Here is a 22621-nt window from a genome sequence, read left to right as displayed (position 1 = left end):
ATTTAGATTATAGCATTATTTTGTTAGTCATTTTGTTAGTGTTTTAATATTAATAAATCAAAATTTGATTAAAATATATTAACGAACTGATTATTTTTTTAAAATTAAAAAAATAATAATCTATTATATATTATAAATCGGTAGTATAAATAATATATATTTTTAAAATTTATTTGTAAATATTTTCTAATATAAATACGAGATAATGTGTTTTTTGTTTATTTTTAAATTATATTTTTCATTTTGTAAGGACAAAATATTATTTATAATGTATCTTCTCATTTGTTTTGGAGTAGACCAATGTCGAAGTTAAAAAAGTTAATCATTTGTGATTATTTTCGGAGTAGAACATTTAAATAAAGTTATATTCGTATTTGATGATGGGTGTGTTTGTTTTGGAGTAAAATATTTTATAACTAAAATTATGAACAAATATTTTGGTTCGCACTCATTATTTATATAATAGGTTTTATTTATTTTTCTTAAAAAGATATGAGCAATTATATAATTCAAAATTTAATATTTTTAATTTAATTTTTAATGTCATTATAATTTATATATAAAAAATTAATAATGTATTAAAATTAGATTAAATATTATTTAAAAATTGAATACGTTTTCTTTCTAGATATAACTTTTTTTTAAAGTTATACATCTATGAATAAATATCTTTTAATATTAATATATTGTTATTGAAAGTAATACTTATTGTTTTTTAATTTTTTTAGCCAATTATAAATTATATTTAAAAGGATAATGATATTTTTTTTTTCTTATACTACCCTACTAGTATTTTTAGTTTTTCAAATTATTTAAGATATAAGAATAAGAGATCTCATTATTGTAGACTTTTAGTTACAAAAAGGGAATTCTTTTAATATTGATTTTTTTTCTTTTTCAAAGATTGATTAAGTGGTTCAATTTCAGCCATTAATAATAATTAATGATGTTGATTTACAATTTCAAACACTAAATTTATGTTGTGAAAAAAGAAATGGGTTAAAGAATTATGAAATTATATTTTTTAAAAATCTTAAAAACAAGTGTTAAAATAATCTTTGCCAGAGAGGGACCAAGTTTAGATAAATTTTCCAAGTACGTGCGTGGGCGCATTCATCACATACATTTGTCCTTTGATGTGCTTATTTTCATACTACTTGCAAATCTCCGATGTACGTGCCCAGAAAAACCATCTTTGATAGGAACATTCATTATAAGCACTCCTTACCTTATACCTTACAATTTGAGACTGGCACCCTGGCAGTAACTGTTATATCTCGGGTACCATTCAAAATTCAGAAAGCTTCCCAAATCCGAACAATATCTGTAATTTATAACTGCTGAGCTGACAATAAACATTCAACTATAAGATAACTACGTTATATCAGGCTACTAGTATTTCTTGCATTTATTTATGGTTTGTTTCATTCGATCGGATGAATCGGGAGACGGTAAAAACCCACTAGACTCTAATGTTAAAACAAATTTTTAAAAAAAACCTTTTAACACCATTCCTCCGCAGCCATTTAAAACAAATGTTGGGAGTTGTAATCTACAGTCATGGATGTAACTTGCCACATTAAACTTTAATCATGATAACTATCTATAACGAGAACTCATGTCTAGCTCATGATTGTAGATTCCCTGACTACTAATCCCAAAAGTCTGCATCGGTTTAGGGTTTGCTCCATGTTCCATGCTGATAAGCCTTTGGAGTGCCTCCGGATGATTGCCTCCACCACTTGCATCAGGTGCTGGGAAAATATTGCCAAGGAAATGTTTGTAAGCACATTTATGAATTTAGATAATTAAAAACTGCCGAACAAAGCTTGTTGTATCAAATGAATAGCCTTAAGATAGTCGTCAAGTCACTACACAGAGAAAGGCATTCTAAAGGCAACATAAATTTCGACCAAGATCACTCCAGTAAGGTGCAAAACAAAAGGCAATTAGCATATAGTAAGCTGAGTGAAAAGCAATGACGGATAAACAAAGGCCACTAGTAGCCAACCAAACAGTGCCAGAAAACTTGTAAAATATATTGGCAAAAATATTATTTGTTTTCGTAAAATATATATCCAAAACAATTACTATTAATTAGTTCCAATATCTGCAAATTTTATCTGTATATTTGTTAGTTATCTGACAGGAGACCACTCTAAAATCAGTCACTAGATAGATCAGAAATTTAAAATCACTCAGAGTTAAATGGAGCTAAAAGCAGGGCCTTTTGGGCTTACAACTCAAGAAGCAGGGCAAAAATTCATGTATATTCATATTAAAATATTTAATAAGAAGTTACCAGGCAATTGCATCCCAAGGCCACTTATATTTGGTTGTCGTTGCCCAAAAGGGAATCCCTGCAACAGGTTTGGTTCCTGCATAAAGGCATTCTGTTGGTTGCTAGGGTGAGGAGGAAGTGGTCCACCTCTTGGATATTCATGTAGCACATTTGGCGGAGGAAAATTTGCTGGCGCTTGCATATGCTGTATCATTTGATGGTGCACTGGTAGATCAAACCCTGAGGGAGGAGTGTTGGGGTGATGAAAAGGAGGACGAATCATATTTACAGGGAACTGATTATTGATCCGGCCATCATGGTTGATACCCTCTGGAGCTCTAAATTTCATCTGGGAAGTCATGTGTGCGGAATGAGAATCGATAGGATGAAATAACGGTCTTCCGTGACTCATTTGCGGAGAATGGAATTGTGGCGGAGATGCTTTAGCATAAAAGTTGTGAAATTGCCTCTCGGACTCGGTCAGTTCATAGGGACCACGGTTTAAATGAATACCTCCTTGAGCCCTTAAAGACCTTTCATCTATGTAACCAGCATTAAGAGCAGCCAGTTTCTCTGCAATATCAAATGACGTGTTTGATGAAACTTCTTCATTTTTCAAATTCCCGGCAGGTACATGACCTGATTTACTAGGGTTCAGTGGATCACCAACAAGAAGTGAACTTTCCTCTTCAGGCAGCTGATTTTGAACTAGCCTGTGTGCTCCATGTTTGACCCTGCCCTCGTTTCGCAATTTTAAAGATTCTATATTAATCTGAGGATCTGCAAATCCTAACCAGTTTTCCATATTCACCGTATTGTTTTGCTGCTCTGAATTTGATGCCAAAAATCCATTTTCAAAATTTAACTGGTTGGACTTGTTTTCATCGCCCATAGCAGGAAGTGAGCTATCATGTCCGCCATGATAAGCTAATCCATGAGGCTCACTGTAATCAGCTCTCGCAGACCCAGCTACAGTTCTGTGCACAGAAACTGGGGCTTCAACTGACTGCAACTCCTTCATAAACGCAGTTCCAAAAAGTGCTTCAAGGGTTATATTCTTCCCAGAGTTACTAAGAGGCCCCTCTGGCTCTGTAGACTTGTCAAGCGCATTCCCAGTATTGCGTATTTCAGGAATAAGTGTTTGGTCAGCTGGTCCAATTTCTACATTGGAGGATGGGGTCAAAACTTTAGGGTTTGTTCCTTTATGTAACAGTGAAAGCAGATGCAAAGATGCGTGACTGTCTATACTGGCTTTGGATTGTGCCTTCTCACCATCAGCTGCACTATCTTCATATACAGGTGGCTGCAAAGACGAACTGTTCTCACTATATTCAGATAGAATCTTCTCTTCAAGATCCTCACATGTAAGGACTGCGGGAATGGCTTCAACTACTTTATACTTGTATGACTGCTCAGATATCCCAGTTCCGCCCGAGGATATGCTGCTAGATGCAAGTCTCTTGTTACATTCAGAACTCTGGAGAGTAGGTTCCGGTGGAATAAGTTGCAAACTTTTAATATCAGATGCTTGTATTCCGCCTTTCTCACCACCCACAATCAGTGAAAGCAAGTTGTCTGGGCCGACAGATGTGAGATGCTCAGGCGACTGCTTTTCTGCAAAGAGAATAAGCAAGGAAAAGGGAACACAGCTTACAAAAAAGATCTACAAAATGATATAGACAGATCATACAGAATATTTTGAACTAATAGAACTCAGTAAACATCTAATATAATATACCATCTTCAAGAAACCAGTGGGAAAATTTGGAAGACTGGACCATGTTAGGACTTCGCTTGACATCAGGTTGACCATCATAATGCTACAAGGAAAGCAACAAAATTTGTCAAATTATGATTACTAATAATTTCAAGGATAGCATATGAAAGATTGACCAGTTACTCCAACTTAGCTCCTAAAACACAGAGTAAACACCAGAAAATCCTCGGTACACATAAATAAACACAAGGAGGTGAACGCACCAGACCAATTAGCCTTTAGAAAAAGAAATACAAAATAAAGAACCAGGATCAATTTCAAAACTATCAACTATCAGCCAAAGAAAATGATATAAATTCAATAGAATTTTGAATAAACAATTAAAACAACAAGCGTTGGAGTATGCTCTACATGCTTTAAATGCTTTACATGCTGAACACGGGTAAATCATACTTCTTCATATCTCAAAAATTCACAGAAGCTTTGAGTTGATATACCTTGATCCAGTTATTTTGTTTTTAAATAAGATACAAATAGAGAGTGCAAGGGTCAACACAAAAACCATTGTGAGCAGATGTACCTCCTCTAAATTTGCAGAAGTGTTTGCTGTTAAAGAACTACCAAATAGCTTATCCAGGATTGACACTGATTTATCCTGATTTGAATCGCTAATCGTATCATTCATTGTCACCTTGGTATCTAATTGAATAATTTCACCGTCATCCAAAGCTTCAGTGGCTTTGACAACACTGTAACTACCATATATTTGATTTGTAACTTCCAAACCAGATAACGGATTGACCGCCATTTTACCCCTAGTAGCAAATGAACCATGAATGCTGTCATCTTTATGTTGTTGGTCATGTACAGATTTTCTCTCATCTAGCTTGTCAGGAATCCCATTTTCCATAGGCATAGCCTTCGCATGCAATATCTTTTCTTCAAGCTCCTGCTTACCAATCTACATATACAAAGAGACAGTTTTTAGGTCTCTCTTACAATAATCAAATGATGTTTCTGTAATGCTTTTGGCGATTTAAAACAATCAGTAGTCAGTAAAACGATCCTGGAAGGGAGAATTTTTACAATGTTAATAGTACAGCAGAAGCCTTACTGAACCCGAAAGTAATTGGTTAACCTCACAGAGTAGACAACATGAGAGAATGTAATTTAGAGCAGTGAATACATTGCAACAAGTACAGATGCAGAAATGGCCTTAACAATGAACTTATATTTTTAAGTCCTTGTCTCTCTCCAATAGATAACTCCAAGGAAAATGAGCAACTCAATGAGGATTGAGGACAAAGGTCAAGGAAATGGAAAATAAATACGAGATAATATTAAAAGGACAAGACTTGCCATTTTCTCTTGCGTAGAACCAATAACTTTTTGCCCAGAATTTTTCTCCAAAATGGTGCTTGCAAAACCAGGGGGTACAAGTGGTCTGGGTGCAGAAGTGTGGGGAGGAAAAGGATTAGGTACAGAGTCAATAGTTGATGGAGGTTGACTTCCAGATATATCCAGTTCTCTGCCTTGCTCCAAGGCTCTACCCTCAATGGCTTGTTTAAGCAATGCAGGATCACCTTTGAAAAAAGCATCTTTTTCCTTATCAACATGCAGTTTTTGCTTCTCTTGTAGAACTTTCTGTTGTTCCTTCCTCATCAACTCAAAGGAAGCTGAGAAGAAAGTCAGTTTCAATTTTAGTCGATAGCAGATAATCCAGCCAAAAATTCAAAAGGAAGAGTTATGTATAGCCATAACCTAAATGCTGAAGATGAAAAAAAAAAATTGTGTTGTATTTTGAAAATAATACTAATATAAAACCTCTGCGCTTCCTTTCCTCTTCTGCCCTATCCTCACTTGTACAGTCACTAGAACCAAAAGTTTCGTCATTGATTGAATCATTATTCTCTTTCCGTGTGTGAGGAACCGCCTGAATAGAACACAAATAGAATTGTCAATGGGATCAACATGAATTAACCTTGACTGAGACCAAAGGACCTTAACCAATATAATTCTATAATATATGCACAGTAGAATAGTAGACTAGATGAAATCGAAAAAGACCCTCACGAAAAAATAATAGGGAACATATTCTTACAGCCATTACCTTATAAGGACGAGGAGGGTGATATGGCTCGTTACTCTTCTTTAGCTGAAAGTGATCATCTCCTCGACCCTTTGAAGCCATCATCCCAGCAGCAAATCCAGATGGTCTCGGGAAAGAACCACTTCCAAGAAGCCCATCATGATCATTACTTTGCCAAGACCGTCTCAAAGGGTTTCCTTGACGCCTGCCAGACTCTGGAAGAATATGATTGAAAATTTTGGACAAAGGTTAAGACTTAAAGCTTATCTTGCATAGAACTTCTAAAATTCTATATCATAATTTTCCAGGTTCAATTTAGAAACATATCTTTCTTCAACTGGGAAAAAGGTTAATTTGGTTACGAATCTGGAAAGCATTCTCTGGTCAGTAAATACTACTTCAAGGAAACATGGTTACGACATAACATGAAAAAACTTGGTAGATTTGAAGCAAGTCTGTCTAATTCAAAATTTCTATACTGCAACTGCAAAATGACCAAAGTCTTTCAAATTTGGCTTATAATGGTGTACGGACCTTTATGGTTATCTATGCAGAAGGGGTAGGGGTAAAATTGAATCCTATTTAAAGTAGTGTCCTAGGGGATTGCTAACCATTTAGATAACTATATAAGTAACAAAATATCAAGATTACAATTCAAACAATATTTGGAAATTCTTTAACTTAGGACGCTTCCAAAAAAGATAATTAGGTAGTCCCAGTAGTGATTGTCCAGGCTCGTGGAAGGAAGAAAAAAACAATGTTCTCTACAGGAGACAAGTACTGATGTGGTCAATCAAACCAGAAAGAATCCATTGAAGCATACTACCAGACAAACCAACCTGAATCCCTGTCAGACTGAGAATCACTGTCTTTATCGCTCTGTCCAGAAGATCGACTTCCCCACTTTCCATATATTCCTCTAGAGTAATTACTTGAGTCGCCTCTGGTAGGTGGAGATGAACTGTAATCACCACGTCTAAAACCTAACAACGGGGAGCTACCGGTACCACAATTTCGTTGTTGTGTTGTGTCCTCGAACTCACTGATTAAAACAAAGTAACAACTTTAGTTCCAACGGCATGCACATTAAAGAACTGACGCAGCACTAGCAATTGTAAAAGAATGTTAAATAATATGATATTCCTTCGTTATGACATTTATCCACAAAATACAGAAATCGGATTAAAGTTTCTAATAGTAAAAGTAGATAAACTTCATACCTTAATATTGATCGATCGAATCCTTTCGGCAAATTTTTGCATATATCCAACTCACTCAAGGATAAAAGAAACTCCCGTGTATAGGAAATCTTACACAACCTGCGTTATGAGAGGAGGGGGAGGGGGGATGGGGGGGGGGGGGGGGGGGATGGGGGGGAATCATTGCAACTATAAATACATTGGCAAAAAAGTGGCAAACCCGGAAAAAGACAACAGAAAGGAAGCAAGTGACTTACTTCTGTGTTACGTCACGTGATTCTGATGTGCTGTCTTGTAAACTTGGTTCCTCAAATTCAAAACTCATTATGCCGTATTACCACATACAAAGTGCCTCGCTCTCCCAGCCAATAATAACACCACTTCGCGCCAAAATCCTCAAAATCAAAACCCTAACTACGGACACAAACCTGCATCAAAAAAATTTGCATCAAAATCACAAAAAAGCATCTCCAGGGCGTAAAATCTTATTTCCCACATCAGACATGACTAGAACTTATCCCATTTCAAACCGAACGATATGTGCATCACTTTCCACCTTCTAAACTTAAAAACCACGCAAGACCAAACTAAACTCAATCCAAACACTAAAATTAAGTTCTTACACACCGCGATCCAGCTCATCCTAATCATGCGATGTCAATCCAAATCCTTGTCAAATCAACTTCTACATACAAAATCTTCATCGATTAAACAACAGAAATCGCTATATTCATAACAAATTCATCTCATTCGAATTAGAACACGCACGAATCACAACAATTTCAACTAATCATCGTATCAAATCACAACAGCAACAAACTGAAATTTCACAAGACAATAATCAAACGAACTAGCTAGATCGGAGTTATAACAATTGAATTCATCAAAATCTCTTTAAGAAAGTAGAAAATTAGGTTTTACCTGGATCGTATGTATAGTTTCAAGCTTGAAAATCCAGAGAGAGAGAGATGTATATATAGGTGTCTGTAGATATAGATATATGGATTTAGGGGGGGTTGTATATCCAGGAATGAAATTGTGCCCAGAAGCTGAGATTATAGTCTCGAAATAATTGACGGTTTTATCACGCGCAATTGTCCTGCGTGTCAGGCTATGTGGCGTGTGAGTTGGGCCGTCTATGTCACCCACTCCATTAGAGCGTGTGGTTGGTTTAATGTATTAATGTGTAATTTTTGATAATAATTGATACTCCCTCCGTCCCTTTTTATCTGTCCATTTTGGAAAAAAAAACACATACCAAGGAATAATTGATTGTATGAACTTTTTCATTAAATACCTCTAATTAATATCTTGAAAATGGTGGAATACCCCTACTTTATGTCTTGAAAACATGAATTCAACCAAGTTTTAAATAAGTCAAGCCTTGAAAATTGAAATTATGGAGATATATTTGAAAAACTATCATTAAATTAGTTTTGAAAGTATAAATGGACAGATAAATAGGGACAAATTTTTACTTCTAAAGTGGACAGATAAATAGGGACGGAGGGAGTAATTGATAAATCTGATTAGTGAAACATGTAAAATCAACTAATTATTGTCATTTTCGTAACTTAACGATTGCAACTCTTTTTTGTCACATTAAACTTTAAAAAGTTGACCATCACTATTTGATATTATAAACTTTGATAAATTTTTATTCCACTTCAGTTTCGATTTGATAATAAAATTTATTTGATTATTTTGATAATACTAAATTGATATGTTAAACGATAATTTCTGTTTCTAGATTTTCATAGTCATAAAATTGACGTGCAAATTAAGATATGATATATTGATATTCATGTTTCTAATTATGCGATACGTAATGGATGTTAACTGATGCAGTTTTATGATAATTGAAATTGAAATCACGTATCGTTTGTTTTTAAAATTAGAAAATGAAACATTTAGTTATGATATAATAATGATTTATTTTTTTCAAATATATTTTAAATTCCTAATTACATATTATTCGACTCTAATTACAAAATTGCATCACCGAATAATGGAAATGATCAACGAGTATAAATAACATAATGATAGACTGGCATTGATAAGAAATCTTAGATATAAAAACAAAAGGCTAATTGTCTGATATTTTTTATAAGTTCTTACACTCTTATTGTTAAATAAAATATTATGTTTTTTTGTAAAGGCATATATGTCATTGTCAGATTTAAATTTTTCACATAATATATATATTTTTTTACTTAAGTTTTTGCAAGTTTTGATGGATTTTCTTATTCAGATTTTAAAGTATTATTATCTAAATGTCCAGAGATATCTTATGTATCTTTCGATTAAATGATAAATTTTGATGGATGAAAAAAAATCTGTATTACGATTTATTATATTTGTGATACAACTCATGTACGAGAATGTAGATCCTAAGTTCCTAACCCAAAAAAAAACAAACAAACTAAAAACTTAATGAAAATTCGTGCATGGGCATCTCATTTAAAGTGAACACATGTGTTATCGTTTCAATTACACCAAACCGAAATAGTACCAAATAAAAGTTAATAAACCTTAAGTCGGGAGGAAAACAACAAAAACACGGTAAATCGGATCGAAAATCCACACGCTTCATACATAGAATAAAGACATTTAAATCTATCATGACAAAAAAAAAAGACAGTTAAATCTGCGGTGGTGTTAGACCTAAGAATATCTCCGAGAATAGATCTAAAGGAGAATCACAAAATTAAAAGAAATAAAACTGAAATCCACTTATTTGGAAGAAAGACAACGAAATTTTTAATTATTTCAGATCCAGAGGATGTTATCTAAAGAGAAAGATAACGAAATTTTTGATTATTTTAGATCCATAGAATGTCATTATAATTTAAAATTCTAATCGAATATCCCAAAATTTTGTCAAATTTAAAAATACCGAGAGGAATATTCTCAATTTCATGAATGAAATTTATTTATAATCTCAATTATACACACCCATCATCGAACAGACGCGTAAATCTTCCATTCCCCTGAAATATAGGTAGATATCGACTTGTATTTTAATTTATATCTATTTAAATATGTCACACAAATTTTAAATTTTTAACTAAGAAGTCTTTGCCACGAGAAATTAACGTTCGGGCAAATATTTAACAAGTTTTTTTCCTGATGTGACTATGTTTGTTCTTCCAAATTACAATATTATTTTTTCTTATAAATTTTGTTTAACCATTTTTACTTTTATCTTTTCATCCAAAGTCTCATCCGGTGTCAAAAAACCAAAAACTTTCTTACCACATGTAGTGTGCATATTGTATTAAATTTATTTATTTTTACCATATTTTCAATAACACAGAACATCATTTTATTAATATAAAATCTCGCACACAGACCTTAAATTAAAAAGGCCTGATTTGATTTACAGTATTATTTCAAAAATCAAACTGAAAAACCTCATAAATTCTCAAGACCGGAAGCTGGAAGGGAGAGATGAACAGTAGATAAGAACTAGACAGCGAGGCTGCATACGTTTCACCCAAGGAAGAGACAAAGGAAGGATGACATGGTAATAGATGTCATTCTGATCGCCCCCAATTAATCTCTCTCACATCCATATTAATCTCTCCCAAGTCCCATCCTGCTAATCTTCTTCCAACTAGTAGTACTGAATACTAGTTACACATCAGCACATTTACAGGGGCACACATATTAAGAACCCAAGCGATGGCTTATTACGGAATAGCAATGCTGCTGCCAGTGCCTAAATCTTCTTCCTTGTTTCTCACTCCACAAAATTCCATGGCTCCCGATTTCTCCGCCGCCCCCGCTCGTTCCGCCACCGACTCTCGCCGTCGTGACCTTGTTTTCGTCGTCAACCCTAAAGGTACTCTCTCTCTCTCTCTCTCTCTCTCCCCCTCCCTCCCTCCCCCCCTCTCTCTCCCTCCCCCTCCCCTCTCTCTCTCTCCCCCCCTCCCCCCCCTCTCCCTCTCCCTCTCCCCCCCCCCTCTCTCCCTCTCCCACCCCTCTCTCCCCTCCTCCCTCTGTCTTTCTCTCTATCTCAATCTCTCTATGTATATATTTCCATGTATGTGCTATTATTTGCTTTACTGTATTCATTTAATGAGTGTTTAACTGATTGATTTCTATGACAAATTGTGTAGGAGCTAATGGCCGGACAGGTAAAGATTGGAAGAATTTGCTTCCATATTTGAGGTCTCGCCTCGGTAATGACTGTAATGTGAGTTGTATCAACTTGCTTCCTTTCCTAGTTATGTCTGCGCCTTTTTATGATATTCTCTGTTTATTAGTGACTATTACAGGATTTTAAATATGTACTTAGCATGCTAGCTCGATGATAACTGGTTGCACATCAGTATTGTCCCAAAATTCTATTTAAATTTGCAAGAAATGCTGCTTATTTCTGACATTTTGTCAGTCCCTGCTTAAGTGAGAGCCTTGTGTGCTAGTTACGGCATTTTGTGCACTTGTATGGCCTTTATTGTTTCTATGGTGGCCCATTATGATTTATCGACATGTTAGAAACTACATTGAGGCAGGGTTTTTAGGTTGTACTTTCCTGGGGGGATGCTTTTTCGATTCCTCTATTAGTATCAAAAGCTTTGCTACGTTGTTCTAGTGACTTGTCTGAGTCTGACAGTTGATCATCTTTGTACGCTTTGTTTTTAGTTTGCTGCATTTATTTTTATACAAACAGTTGATAGCTAGATATTTTATCTTAATTACAATTTCATGATCCTTGTTTTTTTTCGTGTTTGACCAGATATCCGAATCTTTCACTTCAGGACCTTGCCATGCTATTGACATAACAAGAGAGGTAATATCTTTAGCCCCTCTCGTCTTGACACTTGAATCAGATGATTTGAAATACTTAAAGTTTTTAGTAAGTTGTTTTGACAGGCTATACGACAAGGAGCTGATGCGGTGATTGCAGTTGGAGGTGATGGAACTCTTCACGAGGTGTATTTTGCTTCCTATTGTGAACATAAAGCTCCTTTTAGGACCTTTGAAATTATCTTGTATAAATTCTATTGACAAGCAATTAAGTCAGACGAAAAATAAAACAAAATGGCATTACATGTTTTCTTGTCGTTTCCATCTATCTTTGGAAATTGTTTAAATGTATGCATAAACTTCCGGCCTCCTTATACCTGATCTATTTAATAGTATTTTTTGGCTGGTAATAAACCAATGATCTCTTTGTACTTGTAAATTTAATAGAATTTAATGGCAGGAATCTAAACTTGTAGCATACAAGATGTATCCTACAATCTACATATGGAAATGGGAAACACACATCGACTTTCAAGTATAAAGAATGCATTTCAGGCTATTATTTCAAAGTAAAATTATCTGAAATTGGCTTGCAAGATCATATGACGTTCTCGTTTTTTTTAATAATAACCGGTATTAAGAATCTTAAATGTAATATGTACACTTGTTTTATTACAAGCAGTCAAACAGTTGGTTGTGTAAAGTATCTGGATAGAATGTTTTGGAAGTAGAACCTTTTATTGGTTTGTTGGAACCTAGTCTGGCTTAGGCTTCATATTTCTTGTGTAAGTTTCATGTGTTGTTTTTTGTCGTTTCCGTCTACCTTTTTGGATCGTGCAAACATATCCTTTTCTTGGATTTTTGCTATAAAATGCGTCAAATATTTTTTTTAAAAAATTTTAAACAGTGTCTTATATAGATATATTTAAATTCTTGTCAGGTTACTAATGGGTTCTTCTGGGGCGGAAAACCCGTTCCTTGTGAAGACCCAGAAGTTTCTCATACAACTGCGCTTGGTGTAAGCTTGGCAGCTCTAGCAACAATTTTAAATTTTTGTGCTCTTACAATATATGTAATTTAACCCTCGATCTCTGCTATGCATATTCCGCAGTTGATTCCATTGGGAACTGGTTCTGACTTTGCAAGGACGCTAAATTGGTTAGTCTACGCTTCACCTTTTGTTATCCCCTGTTGTATGATATTAATTTATATCGTTTGTTTGGAAGTCCTTGGATAGAAATCTAAGCTGTAATTTATTTCATCAGGAAAAACAATCCTGAGGATGCAATTGAACGCATAGCAAAAGGTTACATCCATGATCCACCGGATGATTCTCTCCTTTTTCTCTTTTAGTACTTCGTTCAATTGGTTTAGCAGCAAAAGTTTGTTTTGATCTAAAAGTTGCTGCTTGGGGGATATATTCTTTCGTCTACTAATTGAAGGGGTCATGCAGGACAAAGGTCTCGGATTGACATTGGAGTTATCAGGGGAGAAGATGGTGAATATCACTATTTCAATAATGTTGCAGACATCCATTTGTAAGGACACTTTTTTGAAGAAAATCACTGGTAACCAAGGTCATGAAAAACACATAAATTAGCTGCATATAATTTTTTTCCTTAAATATTGCAGGACTGCGAAAGCAGGTTATTATGCATCCAAGTACAAAAGATTTGGGAACCTATGTTATGTTATTGGTGCATTGCAAGCCTTTTTTGGGCATCAGAACCAGGATCTTAAGATTAAGGTCATGTGTTTAACGATTTGTTTCGTATTGCACTATATCTGTAACTTAGTATTACAGATAGTACGTGTATATTGATTCAGATTGAACTGACATTGGCTTCTTCAGGTCAATGAGGGTGAGTGGGAAGTATATTCTCAAGTTACAGCTTTGTGTATCGGAAATGCTAAATTCTTTGGCGGTGGAATGAAGATCACTCCTAATGCTGACCCAAGAAGCGGAAATTTTGAGGTAAACTTAATGTGTGTATATATATTCACGACTAAGTTTGTTCATATTTTTTATTATATGCATCACTAGTGCTGGCCATGTAATTAAATCAGCTCCTAACTGTCTTTGCAGGTTGTGACTCTTCAGGACTTCAAATGGTATCACTTCATCCGTTATTTGCACAGGTTGTATAATGGTACACATTTATCAGTAAAGAATGTGTCTTCAGTAAGGTATTTCTTTCTTCCAGTATATCTTGTTCATTTGTATTGAATGGAGTATATCTTTCCATCGATATGTTTTCCTGCTTGCTTGGTTTAGTAACTTGTATGGACTTTTCTTGAGCACAGTCTCATGAAATTGAAGATTATTAAATTTTAAGCATGTAAAATTATCGTTTATTTAATGCTTCGATGAAAAATTAAATGGAAACAAAGTGCACTATTAGGACTGTAACTGGCTGAATTTATTGGAAAAGATGCAACTTGGTTATGATGAATGAAAATAAATACCATGTCCCATTTGCAATTTTTCGCAGTATCATTCCTATTCAGTATTATACTCCCCCCCCTGAGTTTGATTGGATATTGCTTTGACTCTGAATTAATTTTTGGCTCACTTTCCATATTCAGATTCGATGTGAATTACTACAAAAAGTTTAGAAACAAAATGTTGAGCGAGTAGTAGGTCGAACATAATTAGATGTATTCAAAAAGGTTTTGATGAGATAAAATCATTAGTTTTGATAAAATTAAATTTAAAGGACCCAAATTTGATGTCTAGAATGAGTGTGGTTTGAAGGGTAATCAAGTTTGGAAAAGTTGCTATATTATTGTTATGGTTTCTAAATCTTCTTTCTGCATATTTACTTGATAGCTTGCATACTAGTGTGTCACAGAGTGTTTTTGGCTAGTAGATTGATCATAGAGGATATCAAGATAAATTTTAATCTAAATGCAGTTAATATTGCCTATGCCGCGTATCACATGGAGGGCATTACTCCATGATTAAGATGTTTATGCATATAATGCCTGTCTTCATCTCAAACTTAGTTCACAATGTGTAGTTTTGAGTGGATCAATCTTTTATGACCTAAATAGTCAAAGGTGATGTAATATCCCTTCAAATCATTTGGCATAAATTGAAATTGGCGAAGGTTTATATTTTAAGTCATGAAAGGAGTGATAGAGATGGTTAGAGAGATGTTTGGTTTGACAGATGTTGTCGAGTCTAATTTATTGTTTCGCGGGACATCTAACCAGTGTATATAGTTATAATGTAAAGAGTCGTCTTCTTGATCATATGATTGTGTTTCTACTGGTTCCGTAGTTGTGCTAAGTGCTAACTACATATGGGAAGCAGTCAGATAAGAGGTATTACTGTATTAGAGTTTAGTCATATAGTTGCTCATGAGTACTGATTGTTTGTTCCTGTAAATTGCCTTTCATTTCCAATAATTTTTTAACAATGATTGTTATAATCTTGTTTTTTTTTTCCTGCAGTGCACAGACTTTGGAAATAGAGGAGGTCTCTGGTAACAGCAACATATATGTTCAGTCGGATGGAGAGTTCTTAGGGTTCCTTCCTCGGAAGTTTTGTATATTACCTGCATCTATCGAGATGATTATCTAAAAAAAGAGCCTCATACACCTTTTTTTTTCTTTTTTCATTCTAGACTTGGTAACTTAGATGTTTAGATGTTGATGTAATTTAATGTTTTGTTTCGTGGTTCTGGGTTCGTATATTTTTTTATTGTCTATAGCGGAAGAGAAATTAGTATACAGTTTTTTTTAGCAAAAGAATTATAGTATATACTTTATATAGAGGTAGTCTGTGCTATTTGTAAAATGACTTTAGTCATTGTCAAGAGGCTAATTGTAAACTAACTATAGTCGTTATATGTTGGCATATGGCATTAAAAAGTGAGTTTTGATGCTAAGAGATGATGATTTAGGCTTTCAATACTAGTTGCAAAGTACGCATTTTGGGCAGTGCAATTATTATTCATTCAAGTATGATATTGAATTTAACTACTTCTTTCATGCGTCTACCTCGTATTAGTGCTCATTATAGTGATACAATCAAATCAGATTATAGAGCTGCATTGGACTTGTTATGACCCGTGCTTATAAAGTCGATGCCATGTCCATCGATAATATGTGGATCGTGATTTTGAGAAGCAAATGTCTCTCAGACTTGACTTGCTGGGACATGCGCTTACCAAAATCATTATCATATAAATTGTGATCTGGAAAAGCAAATGCCCCTTGACCTCGATACAACTATAGAAACATACAATTACTATCCTGTGGCATTATAAATGTTTTTTTTTTCTGTAACAACTATTCTCTTTTTTCTTTTTTTTTTTACTTTAAACAATGTTTCATTAATTAATATTTTTGATTGTTGTGTCCTTTTAACCACACAACTAATGAATATGAGTTGAAACATTTTCAATTCTAACACATTTTAATTTAATGATAAAATTATTAATAGATTTTCTTATAATAAATAAAAATATTCACTTAATATATTTGACTTTACCCTTTTTATTTTAGAATATATCAGAGAACATAAAATAATTTACAAATTTTTAATATTTAATATAATAGATCGAATTAAAAAAATTTCACGGTCTCCAAATCCAAATCTGTATATGAAAATGAAAAATAAACAACCCGACCCGGTGGATGACCCATTTACAAATTTCACCCTATAATCACACATATCTTGCTAATAGATATTTTACCTTGTTTAGGCTGCACAACTCAGCTGCAGAATCAGTCATGGCGTTTCCATATATGGAAGCTGTTGTTGGTACATCTGCACTATCTCTTTCTTTCTTTAACACCCTTTTTTTCGTTTTTACAGATTTTTACATTTACACCATCAATTTTAAATCTTTTTCGTTAAAAAAAACTCACTCAAGAGACTTGATTTTTGATTAGTAAATGGTTCTCTTTTGATTCTGTTTCTGGGTTTTCTTGATAATATATATTTGTGGAAATTACTGTTTTCTTGAGGTTTGTCCACATGTGTTTTTAGGTCAATGGGTGTTAATTTAATGACTGTCAACAAGAACACCCGAGTGCTTAATTTTTCTTCTTGTGCTTTTGGTTGTTTGGGTTGGCTGCTTGTAAGATAAAAAGTTGTGTTTAGATTGTACTAGTAATTTCGAAATGTAGAGGTATGTGATTGCTTGATTGCTGCAGTGGCTAATTAGACCTCAATTTTAAGCGTGTACGTTGATGATGCAATAGGATTGAACTAGTTGTTTTTCTTGAGCTTCGTAAAGACATAGGTGAGGTGTAACCGAACTGAACCAGTTCTTTTCTACTGAGACTACTGATGGAAGTTCCTTAATTTTACGGAGCTTATATAAGCGTTTCCTAATTTTACAGAGCTTATATAAGCGCTTCTAATTTTACGGAGCTTATATAAGCGCTTCCTGCACATAATGGTCACATTCGTACATTTCAAAGCTTACTAAGGAAATCTGAAACTAGGCTAGGTCTATTATATGTGGCACAACAGATTGCTGATTGTTTTCAGAGGAAATGCACCAACTTCTTTTCTATCCTCTCTAGCCTCACCAGTCTGTCTCTACCAAATGCATTATTGATAATAATTATTTTTTTACTCATAATCCCCTGGTCATGTCATCTGTTTGCATTTCACAAAGTTCTAAATAATGTACTATTTGTTTTGTCTCTAATGTTTTTATATTCTCCTTTATGTTATTTTTCAGGGTTTATGATATTGATGTATATCTTTGAGAGTTACCTTGATCTACGCCAACATACTGCTCTTAAGTTGCCGAAGCTCCCAAAAACTTTGGAAGGTGTGATAAGCCAAGAAAAGTTTGAAAAGTCAAGAGCATATAGTATTGATAAAAGGTTTTCTCATCATATAACTCTTTGTAAAGTGATTACTGCTCGCTTAAGCAATCTTCTGCTTATAATTGATAACTTTCACTGATGGCTTTCAGCAACTTCCATATTTTTCACGAGTTTGTAAGTATATTGATGGAGTCTGCAATTTTGTACTTTGGGGTATTGCCCTGGTTCTGGAAGGTTAGTATCCAGTGTGTTTTTTCTAAGTTTTCAATCTCTTACTGTATTTTTCATCATGTAATTTATATTGTGTGTATTACTCTGCAGAAATCAGGATCATTTTTGGTGACGGCCGGCCTCAATGCAGAGAATGAGATACTACGCACTCTTTCATTCTTAGTTGGTGTTATGTTTTGGTCACAGGTGAGATTTTAATGTTATATTACGTGGCATTAAACCAGGGAGCTAAAATAATATTATGTGGCACTGATCTTGTTGCCTGGCAAGATCCAGCCCTTCTCTCATCTGGGTCAGGTTTGACAAATTCAATCCACAAGTGATTTCTGCGACAGTGCATTTATACAGGAGAGGACTTTCTCTTCCTCCTGAAAAGGCTATATAAATGTATTTAGCATATCAGCTCATTGTAGTTCAATTTAAGGTCATAATGTGTTTCATTGAGTGTACATTTCATTCGATAATACTACATTAACTGTTATATCTATAATTAGATTGTTCCAGATATATCTGAAAGCTTTGTCATTCATATGGCATCACCAGTTGTTTTTTTATTTCCTTGTAGATAACTGATTTGCCCTTTTCACTGTATTCAACTTTTGTGATTGAAGCCCGCCATGGTTTCAACAAAGTGAGTATATTCTACTAGAACTTGATAAAGTTTGTCTATATCTGGTATATGTTTAGTTTCTCTCTCCCGTGGTTTGTTTTGGGCAAATAGATTACTTGTTATAAATGTTTTTTTTATTATGCAGCAAACAATATGGTTATTCTTTAGAGACATGATAAAAGGAATTGTCCTATCAATTGTAATCGGGCCTCCAATTGTTGCTGCGATCATAGTAATAGTACAGGTACTTAAACTATAGTATTTGCGAGTTATATGTTCCTGCCTAGTATTTAACAGTTATTTTTTATAGTGACTACATAAAGATATAAATTCTTTTGCAGAAAGGAGGTCCCTACTTGGCAATTTATCTTTGGGGATTTATGTTCGTTTTATCTCTCGTGATGATGACTATTTACCCTATTCTAATAGCTCCACTCTTTAACAAATTCACTCCTGTAAGCTCCACTCTTTGGGGATATTTCAATGTCATACTCAAGATCTTATAATTTTCTTTTCAAATGCTTACACCTAGAGTTTTGATGCAAAAAATAGCTTCCAGAAGGAGAACTTAGATCAAAGATTGAGAAACTTGCTTCCTCCCTCCAATTTCCTTTAAAGAAGTTGTTTGTTGTTGATGGATCTACTCGGTCAAGCCACAGCAATGTGAGAACTCTACTTGGTATATTGTATTCCTCTTGTTCTTGTTGGGTAACAATTTCTTTTGGTGTTCAATAAGCGACAAGTAAATTTTGGGCACCTAGTCATGATTCACAGCAAAAGAGCCTAGTAGCCTAGATAGCATTTGTAGCTAAGTTTGGTTTCTTCTTTCATATTATATTAATTTCCTTGTGAGACTCTCCCATATATAGATGCCTTTAAAATATAATACCAGCAAGCTTATGCCGAAAAGATGCTCAAAATAAATTGGATTCCTTTTTGCATTTGTGGTCATACCTTGTAAAATCTAGAGCATGATGGGATGAGAGACATGATGTGAGAGCATAACTTCAGGAGAAGCAATGCTGATATAAAAACCTAGCCCCCTTCGAAGTACAGTTCTAGAATTTCTACTTCTACAGTTACTATCAGTAGGCAAATAGAAATTATTATGTTGTAGTTCTAAAATTATGAGTGATGACATGGTGGATTTCCTTATATTTAGGTCTCAAGAATATTGTAGTCTCCTTACTGAATCTTAAATTGTTTGTGAGAGGCATAATATTGAAGGCTATTGTTTTTTTTTTTTGGGGGGGGGGGGGGGGGGGGGGGGAGTTGGTTGGTTGGTTTACAATGTGCACTATACCTGTTTTTGGATGTCCCTTTCCGTGCTGATTTCGAAATAATCAACTTCTTGACAATATGCAGGCTTATATGTATGGATTCTTTAAGAACAAGCGTATCGTTCTTTATGACACATTGATTCAACAGGTATTACTAGTTCAATCACAATTGTCCAGTTCATAATCAACATGATTTCTATATTTATTCTAAATTGATAGAAAACCTGTTTTTTACGTACGGTGTTCTGTATTTTATTCTGTTCTATAAGAAACACTTTGTTATGGTATAGTTGGCAAACCTCACTATTTGCTTTCTGGCACTCAGAGTTAAGCCTGGCATGCTTTCATCATTTGCTAAGCTCTCGGTCACAGTTACATGACGGAGACTTTATGCCAAGACAGAAATACCTTCGTGCTGATATGTTCACTGAATTATGACCTAATTACTTATGCATCTGGTGTCTCTTCAGTAACTTTGCTGGTCTTAAACATGAGCCTTAGCATTATGCTATTATCTCATACTCCTATTTTAAGTTAATTGAAATCAAAAGCCATATAAGTTTGTTTATTTCCATGTAATAAGAAAAGCATCTCTGTTCTGCATTTTTCAAGCGACCTCAAATCGTAATTTTGACAAGAAATTTGTTTTCGGAAAATAAAAATATCATCTGACTTCAACACTTGATGATATGCAGTGCAAAGATGAGGAGGAAATCGTTGCTGTTATCGCCCATGAATTGGGTCACTGGAAGCTTAATCACACCATGTTCACATTTGTTGCTGTTCAGGTATGGTATATATAATTATAATCTATTAAGTTGTCATGCTTTGCCACTTGATCTATATTGTTTTTTGCTCTTGTAATACCTCAAAAAATCTTGTACGGTTATGCAAAAGGTGACTGTTGATCATTTCAGTCCAACATCAATTGCTCGATTGCATTGAGTCACTCTGTTTGCATTCCTGTGTAATTAAATTAATGTTTTCATATATTTAAAAATTCGATGAATGTTTCATTTAAATTTAATCTAAATCCAACACTAGCAATTAGTGATTATGATTAGTTGTTCTTATAACTTTTGTGTTTGGTTTTTGTTTCAATCAACTTAATAACTAAATGAATGATTAGGTTAATAGTATTAACATTGGGGTTCTGTGACTGATCTTCTCATCTTATATGCTGTTGCAGATTCTCTCATTCTCACAGTTTGGAGGGTATACTCTTGTTAGAAATTCCAACGATCTGTTTCAGAGCTTTGGTTTTGATACACAACCAGTCCTCATTGGGCTCATCCTTTTTCAGGTAATGTTGAATTGAATGAATGTCATGCCCCACTCTGCCCTTTATCTTATGTCAAAATATTGTTATATTGATGACATGTTAGATATATATCATTAGTGGTATTAGAAAAGAGAAAATGGTGAATCTGATTAAATGTGTTTATTACAGATTAACATTCTAAATTTTGTTGAAAATGTTGGTGCTTAGTATCTTGGCAATATTTTCTTGTGTCCTTCACAATCTTAAATTTTTTGCTTTTGACAGCACACTGTAATGCCACTCCAGCGCGTAGTAAGCTTTGCTCTTAATCTTGTTAGCCGAGCTTTTGAGTTCCAGGTACTGTAGTAATCTTGCGAGCATAGTTGATATTTATTCTCTCTAAACATGTTCATTTCTCTATCTAAATTCTGACTTACATTTATAACTAAAGGCCGACGCTTTTGCCAAGAGTCTTGGGTATTCCACACCACTACGAGCCGCTCTTGTGAAACTGCAGGTAATTTTCTGCAATCATTTACTTTAAATGTCTAAACATTTCGTTACTTTGGATGCCTTGCCTTTTTTACATTGCTGACTTTATCACAAAGCCTCACCTCATCTCAATGCCCAACTTCCGTGACTCAGGAGGAAAACCTATCAGCTATGAACACAGATCCATGGTATTCCGCTTATCATTACTCACATCCTCCACTAGTTGAACGATTGGCTGCAATTGACGAACCCGATAAGAAGACAGACTAAAGGATTACAACAGCAGCTAGAATTACATGTAACACTTTGTTAATTCCTCGAATATTCTGTTATTCTCATTGCTTCTCTTGCATATGGAACATAACACGTCTACACCCAGTTATGGGGAGTCATATCTAAAGGGATAGCTACCGAGGTAGTAAAGGTGATAGAATGGCCAGAGGGAGCCTTTGGGGCAAGCAAGTGCATTTTAAATTTCTCTCTTTATAGTAAGACTTCACATTTTGCTATATGTTCTCTCTAGTCTCATGTGCTTGGTCCGTTTCATTTATTTCTTATTTATTTATTCGGTGTAATGTCTTACAAATTTTTTATCCGGTTTGATTCTAAATACCCCTTTTGGAAAGTTGTGTAACAAGAATATCGCAAAAATTTAGTTCTAAAATTTTAAGGGCAAAAGCATTAAACACAAAAACTGATAATCCCCCAATTTGCAAAATTGTAGCTCTACAGTCTTATGTAGTAAATCAACGTATACCAAAAATAACCCTTGGGCTAAGGCCACAGCATACAACTAGTCAAAGTCCAATAAAGAAATGGTCCAATTTAATAGAAAAAGAAAAAAGAAAGATGAAAAAGAAAAAAGGCCATGGCTCCAGCCAGAACTCGACACGTGTACAAATATAATAATATTCCA

The 22621-nt window shown here is 34.4% G+C and overlaps 3 protein-coding genes across 7 annotated transcripts; 2 read left to right on the top strand and 1 right to left on the bottom strand.

The window, feature by feature from the left end:
* Positions 1–1468: 1468 nt before the first annotated feature.
* On the bottom strand, positions 1469–8346 carry LOC108209196 (uncharacterized). Of its 5 annotated transcripts, none has more exons than XM_017379985.2 (12): positions 8208–8339; positions 7910–7971; positions 7544–7714; positions 7308–7406; positions 6927–7129; positions 6109–6302; positions 5823–5931; positions 5358–5674; positions 4579–4959; positions 4020–4101; positions 2303–3895; positions 1469–1754 (listed from the first exon to the last, which is right to left on the bottom strand). In XM_017379985.2, exons 3-12 carry the CDS (start codon positions 7609–7611, stop codon positions 1600–1602), a joined length of 3201 nt encoding a protein of 1066 aa, XP_017235474.1. In that variant the 5' UTR covers positions 7612–7714; positions 7910–7971; positions 8208–8339; the 3' UTR covers positions 1469–1599. The 5 variants fall into 5 exon arrangements, with proteins under 5 accessions (XP_017235474.1, XP_017235473.1, XP_017235475.1 ...); XM_017379984.2 differs by having other exon boundaries at positions 7914–7971; XM_017379986.2 differs by having other exon boundaries at positions 7914–7968; positions 8208–8309.
* A 2388-nt stretch (positions 8347–10734) lies between these two features.
* LOC108206388 (sphingoid long-chain bases kinase 2, mitochondrial) lies at positions 10735–15730 on the top strand. Its single transcript, XM_017376667.2, has 12 exons — positions 10735–11130; positions 11408–11484; positions 12028–12081; positions 12165–12224; positions 12979–13056; positions 13150–13196; positions 13304–13344; positions 13492–13576; positions 13671–13785; positions 13891–14013; positions 14125–14225; positions 15495–15730. The coding sequence occupies exons 1-12, from the start codon at positions 10971–10973 to the stop codon at positions 15622–15624; spliced, it is 1071 nt and encodes a 356-aa protein (XP_017232156.1). The 5' UTR covers positions 10735–10970; the 3' UTR covers positions 15625–15730.
* A 933-nt stretch (positions 15731–16663) lies between these two features.
* On the top strand, positions 16664–22214 carry LOC108209109 (CAAX prenyl protease 1 homolog). Its single transcript, XM_017379852.2, has 14 exons — positions 16664–16809; positions 17741–17888; positions 17981–18065; positions 18153–18248; positions 18628–18693; positions 18818–18916; positions 19014–19127; positions 19225–19335; positions 20038–20100; positions 20648–20740; positions 21142–21255; positions 21499–21570; positions 21665–21730; positions 21859–22214. The coding sequence occupies exons 1-14, from the start codon at positions 16683–16685 to the stop codon at positions 21973–21975; spliced, it is 1371 nt and encodes a 456-aa protein (XP_017235341.2). The 5' UTR covers positions 16664–16682; the 3' UTR covers positions 21976–22214.
* The last annotated feature ends 407 nt before the right edge of the window (positions 22215–22621 follow it).

This window comes from Daucus carota, chromosome 2 (assembly GCF_001625215.2).
Source record: "Daucus carota subsp. sativus chromosome 2, DH1 v3.0, whole genome shotgun sequence".
Taxonomy (NCBI): Eukaryota; Viridiplantae; Streptophyta; class Magnoliopsida; order Apiales; family Apiaceae; genus Daucus; species Daucus carota.
Note: the sequence above shows the minus strand (reverse complement) of the source record. Positions and strands in the feature narration are given on the sequence as shown.

What these genes read in the sequence shown, in the direction of transcription:
- LOC108209196 (XM_017379983.2), bottom strand. Translation starts at nt 7,611, where the DNA reads ATGAGTTTTGAATTTGAGGAACCAAGTTTACAAGACAGCACATCAGAA. An exon ending in TCAGTCTGACAGGGATTCAG is followed by an intron (nt 6,303 to 6,926) that starts GTTGGTTTGTCT and finishes ATATTCTTCCAG; the next exon opens with AGTCTGGCAGGCGTCAAGGA. An exon ending in GTTCTACGCAAGAGAAAATG is followed by an intron (nt 4,960 to 5,357) that starts GCAAGTCTTGTC and finishes TTGTATATGTAG; the next exon opens with ATTGGTAAGCAGGAGCTTGA.
- LOC108206388 (XM_017376667.2), top strand. Translation starts at nt 10,971, where the DNA reads ATGGCTTATTACGGAATAGCAATGCTGCTGCCAGTGCCTAAATCTTCT. An exon ending in CTATTGACATAACAAGAGAG is followed by an intron (nt 12,082 to 12,164) that starts GTAATATCTTTA and finishes TTGTTTTGACAG; the next exon opens with GCTATACGACAAGGAGCTGA. An exon ending in GTGATGGAACTCTTCACGAG is followed by an intron (nt 12,225 to 12,978) that starts GTGTATTTTGCT and finishes AATTCTTGTCAG; the next exon opens with GTTACTAATGGGTTCTTCTG.
- LOC108209109 (XM_017379852.2), top strand. Translation starts at nt 16,683, where the DNA reads ATGACCCATTTACAAATTTCACCCTATAATCACACATATCTTGCTAAT. An exon ending in TATTGCCCTGGTTCTGGAAG is followed by an intron (nt 18,066 to 18,152) that starts GTTAGTATCCAG and finishes ATTACTCTGCAG; the next exon opens with AAATCAGGATCATTTTTGGT. An exon ending in CCGCTCTTGTGAAACTGCAG is followed by an intron (nt 21,731 to 21,858) that starts GTAATTTTCTGC and finishes TCCGTGACTCAG; the next exon opens with GAGGAAAACCTATCAGCTAT.